Source organism: Enoplosus armatus, chromosome 11, assembly GCF_043641665.1.
Source record: "Enoplosus armatus isolate fEnoArm2 chromosome 11, fEnoArm2.hap1, whole genome shotgun sequence".
NCBI classification, from domain to species: Eukaryota; Metazoa; Chordata; class Actinopteri; order Centrarchiformes; family Enoplosidae; genus Enoplosus; species Enoplosus armatus.
In genome coordinates, this window is record NC_092190.1 from 10,259,411 (window position 1) to 10,281,588 (window position 22,178).

The 22,178-nt window shown below is 44.9% G+C and overlaps 1 protein-coding gene across 1 annotated transcript; it reads left to right on the plus strand.

Moving 5' to 3' along the window:
- Positions 1 to 323: 323 nt before the first annotated feature.
- On the plus strand, positions 324 to 13,722 carry irs2b (insulin receptor substrate 2b). The gene is made up of 2 exons (XM_070914683.1): positions 324 to 3,863; positions 11,217 to 13,722. The coding sequence occupies exons 1-2, from the start codon at positions 485 to 487 to the stop codon at positions 11,219 to 11,221; spliced, it is 3,384 nt and encodes a 1,127-aa protein (XP_070770784.1). The 5' UTR covers positions 324 to 484; the 3' UTR covers positions 11,222 to 13,722.
- The last annotated feature ends 8,456 nt before the right edge of the window (positions 13,723 to 22,178 follow it).

Here is a 22,178-nt window from a genome sequence, read left to right on the forward strand (position 1 = left end):
TTAGATGGATAAAAAAATTTCACAGCAGTCAAATGTTGGATCACAGGACCAGAGCTGCTATAAATAAAGCTCCAGTCCTGACTGACTACGCTCAAACGAGTCGGAAGAGGGCAGAGTGATAGTAGGAGGGCTCTCTCTCTCTCTCCCTCCACCTCACTCCAGCATTCATCCCGTTTCCACCAATAAGCCCAATGAGCTGAGTGCGCACCGCCCACTGTCGGTGTGTGTATTTTTTTTCCTTCTCCTGTTCCCTCTTTTCTTTTTTTTTTTTTTTTTAGACTAGAGCTGGATGTGTAGATCGTCACATGTTGTTTCCCCTCCTCAGTCCGGACACTAGCAGACATGTGTTATTTATTGCTCAGCTTTGGGAGAAGACGAACGCACGCACAGCCGGCTCTGGAAACAGAGGATTAAAATAAAGCGCGTCGTTTCTTTAGCAACTCGAGGAAAGGAAGCATTGTGTCTGATAGCGAAGGACACGAGAATGGCGAGTCCGCCAAACACGGGAGATCAACCGTTATTGCCCGGTAATACCAACGTGAACAACACCATCAAGAAATGCGGATATCTAAAGAAGCAGAAACACGGACACAAGCGCTTTTTCGTTTTGAAAGAGCCGAGCGAAGGTTTCCCTGCCCGGCTGGAGTACTACGAGAGCGAGAAGAAATGGAAAAACAAATCGGCCGCGAAGAGAGTTATTCCTCTGGACTGCTGTCTCAATATCAACAAGAGAGCGGACGCAAAACACAAATATCTTATCGCTCTTTACACCAAGGACGAGTATTTTGCCGTGGCGGCGGAAAACGAGCAGGAACAGGAGAGCTGGTACCGGGTGCTGACGGATTTAATGGCAGAGGGGAAAGTATACGACGGCTCAGCGTCCAACTCTGCGTCCTCGCTGGTTGGCTTCGACGAGGCGAGCTACGGTGTAATAACGCCGGCTACCGCCGTCTACAAGGAGGTTTGGCAAGTAAATCTGAAATCCAAAGGCCTGGGGCAAAGCAGAAATTTGACCGGGGTGTACAGGCTCTGTCTCTCCAGCCGGAATATCAGCTTTGTCAAGCTGAACACAGAGGTTGCCTCCGTCATTTTACAGCTGATGAACATCCGGAGGTGCGGCCACTCTGACAGCTTTTTCTTCATTGAGGTTGGTCGATCTGCAGCCACGGGTCCAGGGGAGTTATGGATGCAGGCAGATGACTCTGTGGTGGCGCAAAATATCCACGAAACTATCTTGGAGGCGATGAAAGCCATGAAGGAGCTGTCGGAATTCCGTCCGCGCAGCAAAAGCCAGTCCTCTGGTACAAACCCCATCTCTGTGCCCACGCGGAGGCACCTGAACAATCTCCCCCCCAGCCAGACCGGGCTTCCCCGGCGGTCGCGCACTGACAGCATGGCTGCGACCTCTCCTGTGAGCAAATTTTCCTCCTGCCGAATACGCACGGCCAGTGAGGGCGATGGCACCATGACACGCCCCATGTCAGTGACTGGCAGCCCCCTTAGTCCAGGGGTCCACAGGACCCTGCTGAGCAGATCTCACACCATTACAACGCGCCCTTGTCGGACATTTGAATCTTCTTCCCTCCAGCACAGTAAGTCCATGTCTATGCCCCTATCTCATTCCCCGCCCATGGCCACCCCCAGCCTAGGGAATCTGTCCACCTGCCCAGACAGCAGTGCTCCTCGCCCCTCCAGCTGCAGTGCCTCCTTCTCAGGCTCCCTCAGTGATGCTGGTTTTACATCATGCGAGGAGTATGGCTCAAGCCCCGCAGACACACGGGATCTGAGGCTACCACTCACCCTCCGTAGCAACACTCCCGAGTCTCTCAAAGCTGACACTCCCCCCTCCCGGGACGGGAGTGAGCTTGATGGCTACATGGTGATGGAGCGGCAGAATCAGAATGGCTACCGTCGGTTATCGGAGCTGGACAAGGCTTATCGAAAGCGCACATACTCCCTAACTACCCCGCGCCAGCAGAGGGGTCCCCCCCAAGTATCTTCAGCTTCCCTGGATGAGTATACTCTTATGAGGGCCACTTACACTAGTGGAAGCCAGTCTTTTCGCAGGTGTCACACTGCCTCCCCTAAAGGGATCTATCCTGAGGATTACAGGGATGTTCAGATCAGCACTAGCAGTCTCCAAGGAGGTGACAGTGGCTATATGCCCATGATGCCAGGCGTGGCACCCCAGACACCAGGATCCAAGGATGACCTCTACATGCCCATGAGCCCCATGTGTGTTTCTGCTCCAAAGCAGATTATCAATCCCCGTTCGCACTTCTCTTCAGCTGGGCTAGCCCCACGCACAGACTCCCCCGGGAGTGTTTCTCTGGAGGACAGTGGCTACATGCGGATGTGGTGTGGAACCAAGATGTCAGTGGAGAGCACTGATGGAAAGCTCACCAATGGAGAGTACCTGAATATGTCTCCTGTTGACCCTCTGGTGTCTCTCACACCTCCAGAGTACATCCTCAGTCCTCCCGGAGGAGATCCCCACCCCCAGCAACATCACAGACAGGCTTATTCTTACAGCTCTCTACCACGCTCACTTAAAGTCCAGTTGCAGCGCAATGGGTCCATAGACACAGACCAGTATGTGGTGATGAGTTTACAGAGACAGCGGATAGAAGAGGAGTCGAACTATTGTCCTGTCTCTCCAGGAGACTCAGTGGCCAGCAGCTCTCCGGGGACACCAGGCACCAATTCCTCTGCCCCATCTCTTCTCAGAGTGGCTCGGGTAGATGGAGGTCTAGTACACCGGAGTAGGGTGTGTCGGCCCACCCGCCTGGCTCTAGACTCCCTCAGAACACTACCATGTATGAGCGAACACCCCCTCCCCTCAGAGCCACGCAGCCCTGGAGAGTACATCAACATAGACTTTAGTAGTGCTACTCGCGACCTGGTGGCATCCACAGTATCAGAGAGCTCTGAGGCCTCTGTGAATTTAATGTGTGCAGAGAGGGGATCCCTGCCTCTCTCAGACTATGCTAATGTTGACGTCAGCTCCACGGGTCACCTTGGCTCACACCAAGCAGGGGGTTCTCCCCCTGCAGGGTGTCTAAACCACAAGCCTGAAGTCTTGACTTGCCCTAGTCTGGTGAACGCCCAGCAGAGCATGCAGGGAGGCGAGGAGAAAGAAGAGGAAAAAAGCACAGAGGGACAGGCAGAGGAGAGGGGGATGGTAGAGGAATATCCTCTCCAACAGCAGGTGAGCCTGGTGTGTCAGCCTGCCCTAGTCAAGGATGACTACACCGAGATGACTTTCAGTCCTCTTGCCCCTCTACCTGCTCTCTGCACCACTGATGCTGCTCCCCTCCCCACCAGCCCCACTGCCTGTGTCAAGAGACTCAGCCTTGAGAGCAGCATTGTGGATGGGGTGCCCCCTGTACCACTGGACTCTTTTCTCCTGGGGGGTCCTTCGTTATCTGTCACCCTAGTGGATCCACACAGGGGGGCCAAAGTGATCCGCGCTGACCCTCAGGGGCGCCGGCGGCACAGTTCTGAGACCTTCTCCTCCACCACCACTGTCACACCCGTGTGCCCATCCTTTGCCCATGACACCAAACGGCACAGCTCCGCCTCGGTGGAGAATGTATCCCACACTGTTTGCAGCTCTGAGGGACCAGACGAGGACTATGGCAGCAACAGCCCCATGTGCAGGGAGATGTCAGCTGGTTATCAAAATGGACTTAACTACATTGCCTTAAACTTGATGGAGGGAAACCTCGGAGGATGCAGGTTAGGGGACTGTGATGGACTCCTGCGGTTCAAGACAGCCTGCGGCTGCAAGGGGGGCATGAATGGTTTCAACACTAGCCCCTACGCCAGTATGGGATTCCAGGAGACTGCTGCTGCTGTGAAAGGTGAGTGTTTTCATACATGTCACACACACACACACACACACACATTCATTCATTCAGTTAGTTTTCATTCATGAAGGGAGTGGCGTAAGGGCTTGAGTAAGATAGAGACCCGCCTCAGGGCTACTGTAGCCTGTACTCTGCAGAGATAGGCTGCTCGTTGCTAAGCAGCACTTCTGAGCTCATTTTCATTCCAAAGTTGAGAATAGTGATTATCTTTTATCGAACATGCTGGAAACAAACAGCCTCATTTGTGTGTCTGCAGAAGAGCCTGTGTGTTCAACGCACTCACTGATAGTTAAAAAGTGTTCGACCGTCTCCGCAATGTCGCAAATAACTATCTATAGTGAAGTGTTCTGCAAGTGGTCGTCACACACCGATACATGCTGTGTTAAAATAGCACTTTTCGGTGCGTAAACTCTGGTTACAGGAGCCGGGGGCAGTGCAGTTGATATGGACGTGGCTGTTGGGTGTAGGCTGTGATGTTTAGATAGGATTAGTCACCTACTCGTCACACCCATGACACATCGACAGACCTTCCAGGCTGTTTGCTGAGTCTCTGATCTCCTTCGATCTGCATATAGATATTAGAGCAGCAGCACCGGAAAACGAGTGCGTTTCCTTCCAAATAAAAGCCCAGAAATAAAAAATGAGTGAAACCACTGAAATACACCCATGTGGTCAAGAGCATGCTACCTTATCTGTAGGTCTCCGTAAATACAGAAACTAAATTTCAATTCGCTTGACTGAAATTGACATCTTATTTTGAAACCGTTTTATTTTGAAAACTGTGGCCGGACTTGTTATATTTTATGCTGGCTGGCTTGATGCTGCTGTTATGTGTTTGTGTGAATGGTCTGCTCTGGTCTCCCCTCAGTGACGCAGTTTTATACCACGTCAGTATTTCAAAAAACTAGTCTGATCCAGTGACGCATGCAGCTCTTCACATGATGCGCATGTGGAAGTAGAATATATAAAATAAAAAAACATCTCGGTATGGTTCATTTTATAACACTGTGTAATGTAGCTTTTATATACCTGGTATGTGTGTGAACAAGCCATGAAATCGCTATGACTGCGTGTCTTTGTGGGAAGGAACAGTTGCCATCAAAATATTACCTTTCACCTCATTTTGTTCACGGTTGCATCAGTGGCTTTTCTTGCATCTCTAAATGGCAGGGATTATTTACAGGGATGGATGACCTAGCAGGGGCATGTCAGAAGTTGCTGTTGTTTGAAAAGAAAATACACAGTGTCGGGATCATCGTGAGTCAGGAGTCTGTGTTCCTGATGGTGAAATACAAGAGTTTAATTGCTGTTTGTGGTTTCACAACCAAGTTGTCTCTCTTCGTCTCTGTCTCTGCTGGCTCTCATGCTGTGAGCGCAGCCAGTGTGGTGCTCGGTGCAAGTCATCGGGTTCCCCAGAAAAACAAGTGAGTCAGTTGTTTATCAATTGTCAGGTACTGGGTTTCAGGACTGGAATGCGGGCAGTGTGCAAAGGTTGCTGGGAGAGGTGAATGCTCACTTGTTTTTCTAACCTGGTGGGATGGACTCAGGGGGAATTGGAGCACAAACACGGCAATGAAACAGTTTTACACAGGAGCGGGCACTCTGTGATGTTTTGTACAAACACATATGACTTTTACCAGTCACACTCACATACATGTGCAACCTCACACCTATTGTGAACCTCCTACTTATTGTCACATCACTTCATTGTGTCCCGGTGCTTTTGTGTTTCAGAGGACAGACATATTGAATTTTGTAATTCATTGGAGATGTTTGTCTAAGCCTACGAGAGCAGGGGAGGAGGAAAGAGAGGGCGGTGGAGGAACTATGGTGAAGGATGGATGACTTGTTTTGTTTTTCATGGGCAACAAAATAGACAATTGAGCTGTTGGCTGAAGGGAGGGAGAGAGAGAGAGAGAGAGAGAGAGAGAGAGAGAGTGAGAGTGAGGGGGAGGAACGACCAGAAAAGGAAGACAAGAAACGCAGAAAGAGATAGAGATCAGTGTCATTCCGGTAAGAGTTTGCCTTTGCTACTGTATCGTGGTTATATAAGCCTTTCCTAACAAACAAATCTCCTTGTACACAATAGTGAATGACTCAGCTGTGATCAGGGATGTGACCAGTGTGGCAAATCATTGATACTCATCAAAATACAAAAACACTTCTGATGCAAGGCAAGACCGTTTACTACGAGACGACAGGCTCTACCACATTCTCTTGTTATCACTGAGTGACGCATGGTTTGCATTCCCTGCAGTGCATCAATTTGAAACAGTTTGATTAGAAAATCAAATGAAGTTATTGCAGTGTTAGGGGGAGACGGAGAGAGAGAGGTTTTCACGTGGCTCCGTGAGGAATGGTTGAGTCCGTTAGGTTACACTGTTGTTGTTTGGGTTTTGGTTTTGACATGCCGTGCGGGGGGGGGGGGGGTTAAAGGGGGAGTGGAGGGGGCTGTTTAGCTTTCAGTGCACGCCTTCTGGCCCTGCAGACAATGTCAGTTTCTTGACCTTTGAACTAGCACGGTGGGTGTGAGAGACCCTGAGAGAGGGAGGGGAGATATTGCCATAGGGGCGTTTCCAGAACTCCACACACCTCCTTCTCTGGCGGAAACAAAACAGGGAGTGTGTACTATTTTTACAACTTTTTACTCCCACTCTTTGGCTCTTACCTCTTCTTTTAGAGTACATCTCTTTTCCACTTCTCTTTTGTCCATAAAAGATTCTTTATCATCCTACTGTCATCTTTTTTTCCCACGTCTGTCCTTTTGTATCTAATGTTTCTCTCTCTGTGGCTGAAAAGCAGTCTTGCATGGGTGCAGACAGGGGAGAGAAGACTGACTCACACTCTCCATGCCTGTCATTTGTGGGCCCAGACTGCCCCCCCCCCCCCCCATCACCACCACCACACACACATTTCCACTTTGTCTGTGTGTCATCCTCTCCTGTGTGCATACATATACACAGCCATCAGCAGATGGTGGAGGGGTGGGGTGAGGTGGGGGGGGGGGGGGGGGGGGGTCAGGGGTTTTGCACCTGCCCCGCCAAGCAGTGCTCACTGGTTATCTGGCCCGTCAGAGGAGAGTGACAATACGCTAATGACTGGCCACCATCTGCCACAACAACAACAGGGAGAAGGTGGGGGAGTGGCAAGGCAGTTTCAAGAAGCCATATACCGACCCAAACCCCTCCCCCTTCCTCCTCCTCTGCATCCTCCTCCCCCGTTTCTCCTCTTCTTCTCTCCGGGCATTGGTTTCTGTTTTTCAGAAATCATGTGATTCACTACACGCACATACACACACCTTCTCCACACCGGTGCGTTTGAGGCTTGTGTTTTCCTGTTGTTATCTGACCTCAGTGGAGTGTCTGTGATTGGCTTTTCACACCAGAGGCCATAGAGGATTGTCTAACGATGCATTAAACAATTAGCTAATCATATCCGATCAGTGCAGCTAACAAGACTCTCACCCCTCTTGCTGCTTGGTTTATCTCACACCGCAAACAACAGGAATGGACAACTAATGGCCAACTGCTTTAAACGATTGATTCGAAATTCGAAAGCTGCAACGATTAATTAATTAGTTGATTGACAGAAACTTAATCGACAGCTATTTTGATAATCGATTTATCATTTCAGTCAGTTTTCAAGCAAAAATACCAAACTTTCTCTGGTTCCAGCCCCGCAAATTTGAGGATATGTTGTTGATTTATAGCATTGTATTGTTTGGACTCTCCGTCTGATAAAATTTTGAGTTCTGGTAAATTATAACATTTTTGACAAAACAATTAATTGAGAAAATATTAGTAGTTGCAACCCTAGAAATGCCTTTTGTTATGGTGTGTTCATGAGCAGATGGGAAAGTCTGATATCTCATAATCAACCTTTTTAATGCAAGAGGGAACTGAATTCAAATGTTTGTCTTTCAGGTTTGATATTTTTGACAGCACTGCTCTTGCATGCACTTTTCTATTTAACTGATATGCTCATACATCATAGGTTTTATTTTTGCAGCCAAAGAGCCTATTTTAAGCCTAGAACTTAGCTTAACTCAATTCCCCGACTTGATTATTTGATTACATGCAGTTCTTTTTAGGAACATACTGTCTTTGTCCTCACCTGTACTCTGCACCCCTCCCCTTCAGACACACATACACAGCGCTCCTGGCCGTCTGATACATAACTCTTTGAGTAAAGTAGGGCGGGATGTTCCAGCGCTAGATAAAAACAAAGTCAACCTACCATATCCTCAATTTAGCTTGGAGGTAAGAAGGATTACATTCACTTCAGGATTAGACATTGTTGAGTAGCTTGTTTTGTCTAGAGGTAGAAGAAGAGATAGAGCTTCTGTGTATCTGACATGAGTGCACATGCCATACAGTGCTTAGACACAACACACACACACACACACACCAGGTAAGCTGCATCTATTGGCTTCTGGCTGAAGTTTTACATTAATAAACAGTCCAGCTCATCATAAACTCTTCTCTATCTCTCTGGACCCCAGTGCTTCTCAATAGAGTGTTATATCGTTAATCATGTTAAGCAGTGGATATAAAGGAGGCAGTGTTGTAATATGTAGCAATGGCTTCTTGATTTCATCTGGATTTTGCTTCTGGGAAAAATTGTCTTATCTTGTGGAATCTGGGCATGTTTGCAAAAGTCTGCAAAAAATCATTAGGCTGATGCTTTATAGCTGAAACAATTGGTCGATTAATCAATCAGCATGAATAATTTTTTTAACCAAAGAAAACCTAACATTAATTAGTCCCAGGCTCTTAGCTGTGAGGATTTCTTTGTCATATGTAAATTGAAAATATTTGGGTTTTACACTGTTGGTCAGACTAAACAAGACAGTTGAATTTGTAAAACTTTGGCTCTGGGAAACTGCGAGTGGCTTGTGTCATGATTTTCGGACATTTTATACACCAAATGATGAATCAATGTATTGATAAAAAATGCAAAAGAAATTAGACGAGATAGTAGAAAATAATTACACGTGTTATCTGGAAGATATGTAATAATGAGTCAGCAGGATAACAGAGTCAACAGTGGTTGTTGTTTTTGTTTTGTTGGTCAGAGGTGTTGGAGGTCAGAGGTGAAGAGTCAGTCGGTGTTTGTTTGGTGGAGCGCTGCTGTAGATCAGGGAGGAGCCAGCAGGGCAGGAATGTAAACAGAGCAGATCTGAGCCTGCTGATCTCTCTCTATCTGTGGGAGGAAACCTGCTCTTAACATCAGTTTTGTTGTTTGCAGAAGCTCATTTTTGTCCAGCACACCTATAATAAAAAAAACAGTGGGTGATCCTCTTCTTTTCTTGCTGTTACACTTGGAGCAGTTCTCCTGAAAGCTCATTCATTTAGCTCTGCAACAACACAGAACTACTCAAGCAGGCGATGCATCAACAGACATGGGGACATGTTTACTCTGCCTCTGAAGCACCAGAGAGGAGCCTGCTAATACATGCCTGTGTGTGTGTGTCCTAGCCCTGAATGGAGCACGGCTAAATTTAGCCTGTGAGAACTAAATAAATAATGAACAGAGCTTGTGTGTGTGTGTGGGTTGGGACAGGGGGCACAGACGTGGGTTGTTAGGAGGGGTGCAGGGATGTGTGTATATGTGCTCGAAAAAAGAGGAGGGGTCGGAGCCATTGGGTTCATTCCCCTGCTGGACCTCTGTCCCCTTCTCTCAATAACACCCCCCCCCCCTCCAAATCTCCCTGCCCACCCACACTTTTCTCCGATCAGCATGTGTTTGAATAGCAGTGTGTGTGGCGAGTCTCTATAGGCCACATTGTCCTATTGCGCCATTGTCCATACAATAATAATAATGTTTTTGAGTGTTTATGTACATGGCTACACCTGGTTGCTAATCGGAGCTGTTAGTGATTCAACTCTCCTTCCCGGCAGACCTCAGTCATTCTCACCCAAGTGTCTGTCTCTACAGGCCGCTGACTGGCCCAGCCCCTCCAGAACACACACACACACACACACACACACACACACACACACACACACACACACACACACACACACACACACATTCAGATTGTTATGGACCGCCGGTCCCATGACCTCACTGCATTCCTGTTCCTCTCTGTCAGGTTGATTCTGTTACTGTGGTTTTTCCACCACTTCCCACCCCAGTGTTTCTATTTTCTTCTGTCTCTGACACCCATGGCAATGAAGAGACAGAGCTCAGCCAGCACAGGTGGAAATGAATTGTTTTATATTTCAAATGAACTCTGTGGTTCCATGTTTTTCTCCCCCTAAGCATCTGTGGAAATGCATCAGCCTCTTCAATGTATTTTTTTCCCTCTCTGATGTTTTGGTCATCAGTAAGTGTCAAGTGTCTATAAAGCTTTAGATTTGACTTAACCTCCTGATTTTCATTTTCAGCGTGTTTGTGTGTGTATAGGGCAAAGAGAGAGAACAGACGTGTGTGTGTGTTTATGGTGGGAGTAGTTGAGGAGGGGGTAACATTGAGGTCTCTGAATGAAAGGTTTGTTTTAGAGAATGACGATCACATCCAGCTTTGTGAAAACAGCTCTTGTTCATGGCTGGGGAAGAGGGAGAGGAGACGGCGAATGAGGGAAGAAATGCAGCCGTGGAGAGGGCCTGTGTGTGTGTGTGTGTGTGTGTGTGTGTGTGTGTGTGTGTGTGTGTGTGTGTGTGTGTGTGTGTGTGTGTGTGTGTGTGTGTGTGTGTGTGTATTTCAGCCAAGACTTCCGCTCCCATTTGATAGCTCTGCATGCAAATGAAACCTCACAAACAAGTACACCGGGGCAAGGGTCAGCACAGCTTTCCACTGGGAGAAAAGCGACACTCTTGAAGACTCAGGGTTTATAGTGTGTGAAAATACACAGCTGTGGTGTGTGCGTGGGAGTGAACGTGGCATTTTTTTTGTTTATTTGACTTCAGTAGGTATGCAATCAAGAATACCTGGTTGTGTGTTTGTTGGTGTGTGTGGGAGTGTTGTTGCTGTCTCTTTTGCCGTCATTGGAGACTGCCCCGTGTCAGCTGCACAGTGCTAAATGCCACTCTGTTTTTCCCCTGCCGTGAAAGCACCTGCCACTTCAGTGTCTACTAGCAGAGGAATACACACACATGCACACACACAAAGGCAGGCCGCTTGAAGAGCACTTATTCCTTACTTGGTAACAGAGTGGGGGTATCCGTTTGACCGCCCCCGCCCCCTCTGCTTTTGCTCAGTAATAAATCACAAATACTGTATGTACCAACACTTAAATTAAGTTTCTGAAGGGAGTATTGATCAAGAAATGTCATTCAGTTAGATTCAGCTGTACTCTGTAAATCACATGACAAGAAACTCACTCTCTTCTTCTTCTTCTTTCAGAATGAAGGCTGATGCCCCCCGCCCCCTCTTTTCCTGTGAACGTAGGATTTCGCTGCAGCCAAGTGACGAGGTCGCCACAGCGACAGCTGGACCATGTGCTGCAGTCGATGTCCTTTGACCTTTTTGCCGCCTTTGAGGGTCACAGGGACGGCCATCACCATGGCAACACGGACACTTGACCCTTGGCCCAAATCTTCCCTCCGCTTTTCTCGGCACCAAAACATTCAGGCGCCATTGCTGCTGCTGTACTAGATTACTTAAAAAATAACAAGAACTTAAACGGACTATTAACTCTAAGTATAGATGGGTAACTATTTATCTCTTTAGGCCTGCAAAATGATTCTGCAGTATATTGTTATGTTCATGATTATTATTGTTGTTATTGCCATTCATACACTTTCAGCTGGTTTTCTGTGGGCCTCAGCCAATAGATGCCAGATACTCTCACCTGAAAACCTGTGAACCAAATCTGGAGAGCATAGTGTGCACACACATACACGCAAAAAAACCTTTCATGCATACAGATTACATATATTTATTTATTTATCATGTACGTATGCATTTAATGACCTGTGTGTTTGTGTGTGTGTGAATTTGTATACAGATTGTACTGCAAAAAGAGGTGGCATTTATGAACATATTTAAAAATCAAAGTTAACATTTGCTTAAAAAAAAATCCTACCTCAGCAAAAACCAGGTTGGTACCAATTCACACAGTAGAAATATATATAAAATATTTATTTTCAGAGGTGAATGTTTTTTAAAAATCACCAATCCAAAGCCTTACTCTAGCTATCAGCCCCAGTCTGATGGACCTTTTTAGTTTGGACCTATAAACACGCAGTATATCAAAGATTTACCCGATCATCTTGTAGACTGAATGTTCATCAGAGCTGAATGAGAGACAACCTCTCTGAGATTAAGCTCCTTCTCTCCCCACGTTACATTTATGACAAGATTATGTATTAAAGATCCAGAGTAATATATTTATTAATATGCCTGAGATGGAGGATTCATACACACTAAAATAATACCAGAGGAATACTTGACATTGCATTGCAGCACACATGCATGCTCGTGTCGCACATCCGAACATTGCAACATGAACCAGGTCCAACTGGACCTGACCACCAGATCTGTGGCCTGTCTGAGCCCAAGTCTCAGCACCTTTACACACTTTACCTACTCCCCCACTGTTCACCTGTGATACCCTGCACACATCCTGCAGGGAGTTATGACCTGTCATGACAAGGGACGGAGACATGAATGTCTGTTATTTATAGAGTATCTGGACAGCTCAGAATCTTACATTTTCTCACCTGATGCCTCATTGCGGAGCTCTGTCACACCACATGGTTGGCCGGCAGGTGCGGGCAGCGCTGAGCAATGTGGCGCATGCATGACGCAGTCTGACTGGCTGTTTAATGAGCCGCTCCATAGCTTGAATCCGCAGCCTCCTCTGCCACTTTGAGCTGAGAGAGAGCCAGCCGGGACGAGCCGGAGCTGATGCATGTTCTTGCACTTACAAACTTTCTAGATTGTAACACAGGAGACGTTGAATGTAGTACATGCTGTGTTCCGAGCTCGGGAACACACAACCCAACAAACACCACAACAACTGCAACAACAACAATGAAACATGCAGAGGTACTGAACAGAAACTACGACACAGATACAAGCAGAATAAAAGAAACAAACAAACAAACCAGGGGAAGTATCTCTTTATTTATCTGAATTCACTGGTACTTAACCTTTGCCTATATACTGTAAATAGTGCGATGTTACAGAGAATTACATTTAAGCAAACGCTGAGACATTTTGAGAGATGTTAAGTTAAATAATTGTACTGTACATAGTATGTGTTTGAGTGAACTTTCTGATGCAACAAAAGCACTAATTAAGTTATATGCTAACCAGTATGGTTTGGCTTTGATTTGTTTTGTTTTTTAAACTGTCATGGGAAACATGAGTCTTGTGAAATTGATGCCACTATGAGGACATTTTCTAATGCTGTAATTCTGAAAAAAAAAAAAAAAGATTTTAAGAGAAATCATTAATACTTGACATAATTAATTCTTGTTACTTACAACACAAATGGCATATATGCAATATTTACATTTTTGAAAATTAGTTTACAAAGACATACCAAATGTATAAATACTGTTAATAATGTTTGTTAAACCTTAAAATCCGATTTTTTGCTGTTTGTACGTTTTTTTTCTCTCCAAATTTTAAATGAAAACTTTTTTCTGTGTGTTTTTGCTAATCGAGCCTCTTGTTGTTTTGAGCAGTGTTTTGCATTTGGATAATGTTTCGAGTTTTTATTCACCATCTAAAGGTTACGATATGGGCCCTGGCTTATCTTGCTGTGTCTTTCATTGTAAATATTTCATATCTTGCATATGGTGATGCTACTAAGAGATGATAATTTAAACTTAGTTCATTGCTTTAGATTGTATTGATTCTTTATAGACACATGCAATAAATAATGATGTTATTTAAGAAAGCCATTTGCCTCTGTTTCCGTTCTTCTCCCTCTCTCCTCCCCGTCACATCACAAACAAGCACTAGCTTTTCATCATTTGAATGGGCACTTGCCAGAGCAGATGTTTCAATTCAGTTTCCTGCCTCTTTCATTAAGAAAACCCTCATTAGAAAAGAGGGAAGCAAAGAGAGGACATATCTTGATTCTCTTTCATTTCCCATGTCCCTCCTTGTTTATAAAGCCCTGCTCCCGATTGGGAAAGAGTGCATCAAGAATTGGGTGTAGGCCTAACCTAGCGTTGCCTCCAGCATTAGCATTGTTATTGTTTTTCTGCGCTTGGCTCCCAGTCCCCACCCCCAGCGATAGTAATTAGACCAGCATGTTGAAACAGCCCCTGGAACTGGGAGGGAATAAATAACACTGTGATAGGATTATGATTTTGCACCCTTAGCCATATGCTGTCAGATTATTCATTCTCACAGCCTTGCTAATTAAAATGGTAATTAATGCTGAGAAATAGGTCTAATTGTCTACTATGGCTAGTGGTATGTGCTTGGATGGGAGGAGGGGTTGGCTTTTAGGATTGTGTGCATGTGTAGGGTGAGGGACATGACGTGTTTGTACTTAAATCGTAAGTACATGAGCAGTAAAGATGGAACGAGTCAAAAAGGGGTGGATGAGAACAGCTGGAACGAAGGGGCGGGTTGTAGACAAATATGCACTGAAGGACAGAAAGATAGCCTGAGGGTAGGTCTCTTCCATTAGGCAGATTTGTCCCGGCAGCATACGTAGAAGCTAGTAGGCTAATGAGGGAGCAAAATCCTATGGAGCAAAGTGTGACATATTCTCTGTAAACCAAATCCCATCCGTCACTGCACTCATCATTGCTCCTCTTCTCCCGCTTGCTCCTAAAGTTTAATTAAAGACTCATTAAATCCTAGAGAAGGGATAGAGAGTAAGCTGCAGGCCATTAAGTCTCTCTGTCTATCTCCTCTGTCCTTTACTACTCACTGTCAAAAGACTGATGAGGAGGAGAGGAAAACTGCAATACTTCCATTGCTGTATGTTGAAAGAGTCAAACACATAGACTATGTGGGAAACTCACACATGCAGTTACGATAAAAAACATGCAAATCACTGTAACAGCGAGATAATGCAAACTCAATGAACCCGGTTGTCTGTGAATATTGTCTACGTGTCAGCTGGTGTGTGATTGTGTGTGTGAGTGCTTATGTGTGCACGTGACGAGGTGTGTATGTGTGTGTGTGTGTGTTTGTCGGGGGTTGGTTGTGCAACAGTAGGTAGGTCCATATGAGCAGCATAAAGTAGCCAGTTGCCCCAGGGAGTCATCAGCCTTATGGACAGAGACCTGCAGTAGCTCTACAGGAAATGGCATGCTTCCGGAAAGCTGTCTGGGACACCGCCACTGCATTAGTGGCTGTGTGTATGTGTGTGTGTGTGTGTGCTTTTAAAATCTAGTACGCTCTGTGGCCATTTGTGGATGTCCCCCACAACAATCGGTCTTCATTTGGTTTGTGTGACCAACCTCGGCCAACGTGCAACATATTTTCTGCATTATAGTGTGCACGTGGTAGTCTGACTTCATTAGAGAGAGAGAGAGAGAGAGAGAGAGAGAGATGTTACCTTGAACACAAACAGATGAAATATCACAAACATACACAAACCTATGTGTATTCTTCCCTTTCCCTTACCATTGTAATCTGACCTTGGACCCCTACATACAGTGTGATAATTGCAATATTGCAGGGGTTCATTGCATGTCACACAGTGCGAGATTGATTTAATAAAATCTTGGTTGCAATCTATAGCAAAGTGTATAATATCAATTGTGAGCCGTGTTAATAGAAAGAAAAAATGTAAGCAGAGACTAGATTTGTGACACTGCCTGAATTTTGCCAAAGCTCTAAATCAGCCAATGTGAGATGTGTCTAGGAGTGAGACTGAGCCACTGTTTTGGATTAAAGACCACTTCTCTATTACTGTTGTCTTATGAGTGATTGGACAGCCTAAAATCACAACGTATAGAGGCCTTTTGTTTATGAGCTCTTCATGGATCAGGTTTTAAATTGGCCTTTTCCAAAAGAACACTGTTTTCACCATATTTGTATATGTACTGTAAGGGAGGGAATGGATGACAGGTTCACAGGAGAGAGAGACAGTGCATACCCCGTGGTGAACCCATTTTACTCTTGTGTGTGTGCGTAACAGATCCTTCTTTAACTGTGGGCACCTATTCAAATAGCACTTCCCATGTGTATGAGTTTCCACCATGGTTAGTGACTATCAACAGCTTATCTTGCTCTCTCTTTCTCTCTCCCTCACACACACATACTGTACACATGGAGTGCTGGAACACACACTCGTGTCATCTTTTCAGTGTTGCATAATCTGCCAGCAAAAGTGCAGTAAACAAGCGTTAACTTCCTCTTTCCAGTGAAATCTGAGAACACAGAAACTGTTTCTTCCCATTCACTCTTACACACGCACGTACAATCACACTAACAAACACATTGTAGTGAACCTCTGTGCCTGTGTCTGTATAAATATACTGTACACACGTGAGCAAAGCCTGGCTATATTCAAACACACTGAGTCAACAAATTCAAGAAAGAGAGAGAAAAGACAAAAGGTAGAAGGACGGGTAGTACGGATAGGGGTGAGGATGTTTAATTAGCGTTTCACATTAAAGGCAGTATGTGAAGGTCTTCCAGGCTTTTAGGAGAGATAACTGTTGTCTACAAGTTCCCAGACCCAAAAACTATGATTCTGGAGAAATGAATCTGTATGCAAGTCCCATTTTGGGGCTGACCCAGCATGTATTTTACAGGAATGTGTGTGTGGGAGTGCCTGTTGCTCACTTGCATGTATTAATGTGTGTTTCGAAGTGTATGCATGTGTGTTTGGTCAGCCTGTTCAGCAAACATTCCCAGCTGTTTTCCAGGTAGTGTTCTCACGCCTCTTGTGCATCTCCTGTTTCTCACGCTGGCTGCTTTGACTGTAATCCCCACCAACACAGACACACACACACAACACACAACACACACTGGCCTGCCTCTTTACCTGGCCACCAGGTGAACAAAAACCCACTTCACACACTCATGCAGACACCCCTTCCTGTTTCTGATGATAGAGAGGCAGCCACAACAAAGACAGGACAGGGGAAAATAAGCACACACACACACACACAATGGAAGAGGGAATGGGACACGCAAGAGGTGAAGAGGGAGAAACAGGAAGAGGCAGGTAACAGAGGTGGAAAGACAAAGAGAGAGAGAACAGGGGGAGGTGGAGATGAGATGTGGGAATGTGCGGGACCAAACAGGATGAGCTCATGCTCTCTTCTGGCCCCGCCCACCATGCGTGACTCATACTTGGCAGGTGCGACTGCATGTGTGTTTACAGCTGCAGGTCAGCACAGGGTGTGTCCTCATTACACTGCTGGGAAACATGTTTCCTCAAGCACAGGTAGAGGTATTCATCACACCGGTGTTTCAACACTTCTTTATTATCAAAGTGACTATGAGAACTAACAGAAAGACAAGCTTTAAACCAAGTTTCTGGAACACAAATTTAGAGAACAGTAGCCCCGCAGAGTGTATGATGTAAGGATTACACATTTGGAAAGTCTTGCATGCAGTCCCTTGAAAGTAACCGCATTCCCCCCGAGAGCGCAGTATGAGGGAGATTTTTAGGAGTGGGCCCCTGCTACAAGTCTTCTGTTCCCCTCCCTGCTTTTTGCCTCAAAGAGATGGATGTGGTTGGTGGAGACAGCACACGACCTACAGACAGCCACCAGCTCCATAGAAGGGAATACCATCTGCTTCTCGTGCTGCTGAGTGTCAATGAGCTGCATGTGTGTACTTCATTTTGTGATCACGGTGCTGAGGGAATTTGTGATAGTGACACATTAACACAGAGATTTGGATTTTAGAAAATTAGTTGTAGCTCTGGAAAACTCAGAGCTCATATATGTCCTGTGTCAAACTCGCTGGCAAATAACAACGCATCACTCTTGTTAGTTCTGCTGATGCTTCTCTGCTTTGAAAAAAAAATCCTTGTGTGTTGAAATAGTAAAAAAAAAAAAAAAAGTGCACTCTGTCATGGACATCCTAACCTGCCAATAATTCCCTTCTCTCAACACAAGGTCAAACTTGGTGAAATTCCAGTTGACAGACATTGTGGTAATACCAGCTTTTAAAAGCCTCTTTAGCATTTCATTCTGAATATCTGTCAGTCTTGATTGTTTGTCATCTTTAGTACCATATAATGCAGAGAACAAAAGGTCAAGTGAGTAAGAACCATCTTACTCAAGAATACAATTTAAACATGGTCTGGCTCATTTAGTGTTTAGATCACAGAGGGGTTTGGACAGTGGTGTGGGGACAATCATTACCCAAAAGCACAGACACAATTTTGCATTTAAGTCAGGTATGCACACAGGAGTGTTGATCTGGAGCATATATCAAATATCACAAACTGTCACAGTCTTCCACTAGTTAACCATTAAGCATTAACCATTAATTACCTGCAGCCATTTTACAGTGAAAGTGGATGTTGTTATATAATAATAATAATAATTGTGTTATTATTAGTGATTTACATTTCAAAAAAGACTTACAATGTTTCAGAATGAAACCTGCTCCAGTGACTTGGATAATCCATGTCTTTATAAGGAATGAAAGTGAGACGGTGTAACTTGCTGAACAGTGGCCACTGTGACCTCAAGTGGTAATTACAGGATTCTTCAGGAGTCAAATTGAGCAAGTGTGCTTTTTTATCGCGCATGAATTAAACACTTCATTTGTAAGAGAAATAAAGTGCTACTTCTTCGTTCCTTCTCACTTTGAATGTCAACAAACTACTGTAAAACCTGTGGTAAGAAAAACACAGTAAGAACTCTGTGTAGAACCACCATAGAGATACAAGAAACCCATTTATGGTTCTACCATTTCACTGCCATGACAAAAACTCCACAGAACCTCCGATGAGCCTCTTGCCTCTACATGCAGATGTTTAGTCTTCTTCAAATTACAGTTAAGAGTCGGCTGATGTTCACGCTGACAAACAGTGGAGGAAGCAACAGTGGAGTAATTGCCATTGTCTTTGTCTAAGGTTTGACAGCTGCATGGCCGACCACGCAGCAGAGCTGAGAGAACTGTTGTGTCTTTGTTGTTGGTGTTAAAGTCACATCACTGTACCTGTAACAGTCAGGCATTATTATCAGTCAAAAGAGTCACAGTCTTACAGGGCAGGACGTTTTGGGAAGAATAAACTAAGGCAATTACAACTAATGTTAAACAGTATTTTGGTGAATGAATAAGAGTACGCTGTGCAGTGCAACATTTAGCTACTAATCAATCTCAGAGTCTCAAATTTGTTCCTTGTATTCCAGAAAAACCTGACCAATAGGTCATGAAATAGACAGGAATTAAATCTTTACATGTGTATCTCCTGGTGTTCGTCTGTATAATCTTGACCACTCTTCTCTCCTCTTCACCGCTCTCTTCACCTTACCTGTTGTTAAAATGCATTTGTCATCTTAACTGATGGCCACAAATGTTTCAGTTCCTTTAATCTCTGCGCCGCCTCTACCTCCAGTTTTCTTTATCTCTGATAATGTTCTGAATTCCCAGGGCTCATGTCTTATCTCGGCCCTTCTCTGTATGACGCACAGAGGAGCAAGGACATGCAGTTTCTATGCTACACTGAAACGTCCTCGAATCGCCAATCTCAGATTGACCCCAAGCTCTTTTTTGAAGGTTTTCTTTATTTGAGAGCGAGGGATGGATAGGAAGAGAGACAGAACGTGAGTGAGAGCTGAAGGACAATGCCAGCACTGTTTACATTTACATTTTGAGTTAAAACACCTCTGGTCACAAAAGAAATATTCAGCCTGTGTATTGACCCCTACATGAGGTAATTTGTGTGTATGAGAGAGACTCTTATACAAAAACACACAAGCAAGTGATAAACAGGATAGGTGGATGGGCGTGGAGAGCAGAGCTTTGCAAAGAGTGGGAGGAGAAGTGATGGGGGGATGGGAGACTCATTTGGGAATTACCACATTATTATATGAATGATGGAGGCCGGTAGTAGTGAAGGGAAGATAAATAAATAATTAGGGAAACACATGGTTGAAGAACACAAGGCTTCTTCTTTTTCAAGGAAAAGTAGCAGAAACATTCATAAAACAGGGATCCATCAGCATGGATTGATTTCCCAGCTCAACTATTCATTTCATTGACAGCAACAACAAAATGAGATTCGAGATACAAAAGATTTCCTTGTTTTGCTTCTCCTGTATCAGTGTAATGAAAGCTGTTTTCCATCATTGAGATCACGCAGCAGGTTTACTGAGCGATCCAAAGACATTGACACTCTCTGGAAGTGGGCCATCAGTTTCTTTCAATCACCCTAATGCGGAGGGCTGTGCGGCTGACAGCCATCTATAGCCGAGTGATACCCCTCCCCCGAGTGCTAATAAACAAACACACAGCCTCCCCTGGAGTCCCCCAGGTGGTCTCAGTCAACACATTGAATGGAGCATCACTCAATGATGGATCAAAAGAAAGACTGTCCACCCATCGCTCATCTTCTCTTCCCAGCTCTCCTCTCCTCCGCTCCTGTTCTCTCTCGCTATTTGATCCACCTTTTCTCGCTTAGCCCCCCTCTCATCCATCTTGGGTGTTCCTGTCCCGCTCTGAGCTCCAGGCAGGCCGAGCGGGTCTAGACCTCATCCCTCACCCGCCTCTCCCTGCTGGGACAAATAGGTCCCTGAGCGCCCCTGCTGAAGGATGAGCCTGTTACACACACAACCATTTTTTTTTGTGGCTAATTTCTGTGTCTTGCTCTCTCATGCATGCACGTTCACGTTCAGATACATTACAACTCAGCGCCCATTTTCTTTACAAATTCATTCTATACAATCCATCACTAACTGATTTGTTAGAGATGTAGCGAGTCGTCCTCCATACCTGCTACATTTTTTTGGGCTACACAATCCATCTCACAGACAAAAGGCATCTACACATGGTAAGTAATGTTTTCCTGCAGCAATACACACCGTTCATAATTATTTCAACCATGACCCTATTTGGTGACGCATGTATGACCCTAAGTGTCACAAATGATATCACACCAAACTGAAAGCGTATCACAATCTTGGAAGAAACATCACATCTAGCAAATTTGTCTTCACAGCATCTTCGCGAGCACAGTGAGCACCAGGCAGAATACTGAACAAAGTCAGCTGAGGAGCCTGTACGGCACCTTTCCTGTGTCTGCGCAGGTGCATGTTACTCTGAGTGCAACACCAAGACTTTAAGTGTAGCTCAGTGCTAACCTGTTAACCCTGATATACCAAACTGACTTCAAAGAACATCACCTGACTTCACTTTACGTCACCTGATATTCTATACTTTTTCCGATTGTCAACAAATCTCATGAAAATACCAAAACTAACAATGCGTTAGTTTCGACTTCCCCAGCCTGTCGGTGGCACTCAGTCCCAAGTCCATTAATTCCTACTCAAGACATCAAACGGGTCATGAATATTTACATTTACATTTAAAAAATAATACTAAATAATAACTAATATTATAATAAAATGATAATTTAAATTAACTTAAATTGCCAACAGCTATCTGCCTGCATGCATATACAAATAACTAGTAATGAGTCTGTATTAGTGCTCAACAAAAAAAAAAACATGAGGAGATGAACAAAACAAACGAGCCAACCATTTTCACACCACAGAGGATCTGATGAGACGGTTTTGTTGCATGTTCAGAATACAAATTCTGTCTGACAAGTTGTTGCTGTAAAGTTTTTCATTTCTTTAATTTGCACTGGCAGTTTCTCTTATGGAAGACAGAGACACAAACATGACGTAAAAAATGCACTAAATTGATTAATTGTTTCAAAACTGATCAGCCAATCAAAGACCACTTAGTCACCAGCTACTCAACATGCTGATTCGACATCTGAAGAGGGTCAACCAGAGCCAACTGCAAAAACTAAAAGTGATGGTTGGCCACGCAAGACACTAGTGTCTCATGCTCAAGGAGTGGACTGGGAGGAGTAACGTGTGTTACGCCGTCAGTATGCTTCAACCAAAGTGCTGCTCGGACGGTAGAGCATCGTCTGACACCCCCTCCCTCCAAAACCTGCATCCAACAGCTTTCTGAAACTGACAAGCCGACAGTTACACCCATTTCACGGTGATTGGGCAGGTGTGCAGAGGTGAGAGAGTAAGCAGAGTCTCAAGCTCTATTTTTTATTTTATTCTTTTCGTATGCACAAAGTGAAACACTATGAATGCCATCGTGGAAAGACTGTCTGAAAGTGTGCACTGTACAAAGCAGAAGTAGGAGAAGTACATTAGAGCTGTACATTAAAAAAGAGAGAGACTGGCAGCAACACAGTTTAGACTAGCAGGCCAATAACAGGCAGGCTGT

Coding starts and splice junctions, on each gene's coding strand:
- irs2b (XM_070914683.1), top strand. CDS start 485: ATGGCGAGTCCGCCAAACACGGGAGATCAACCGTTATTGCCCGGTAAT.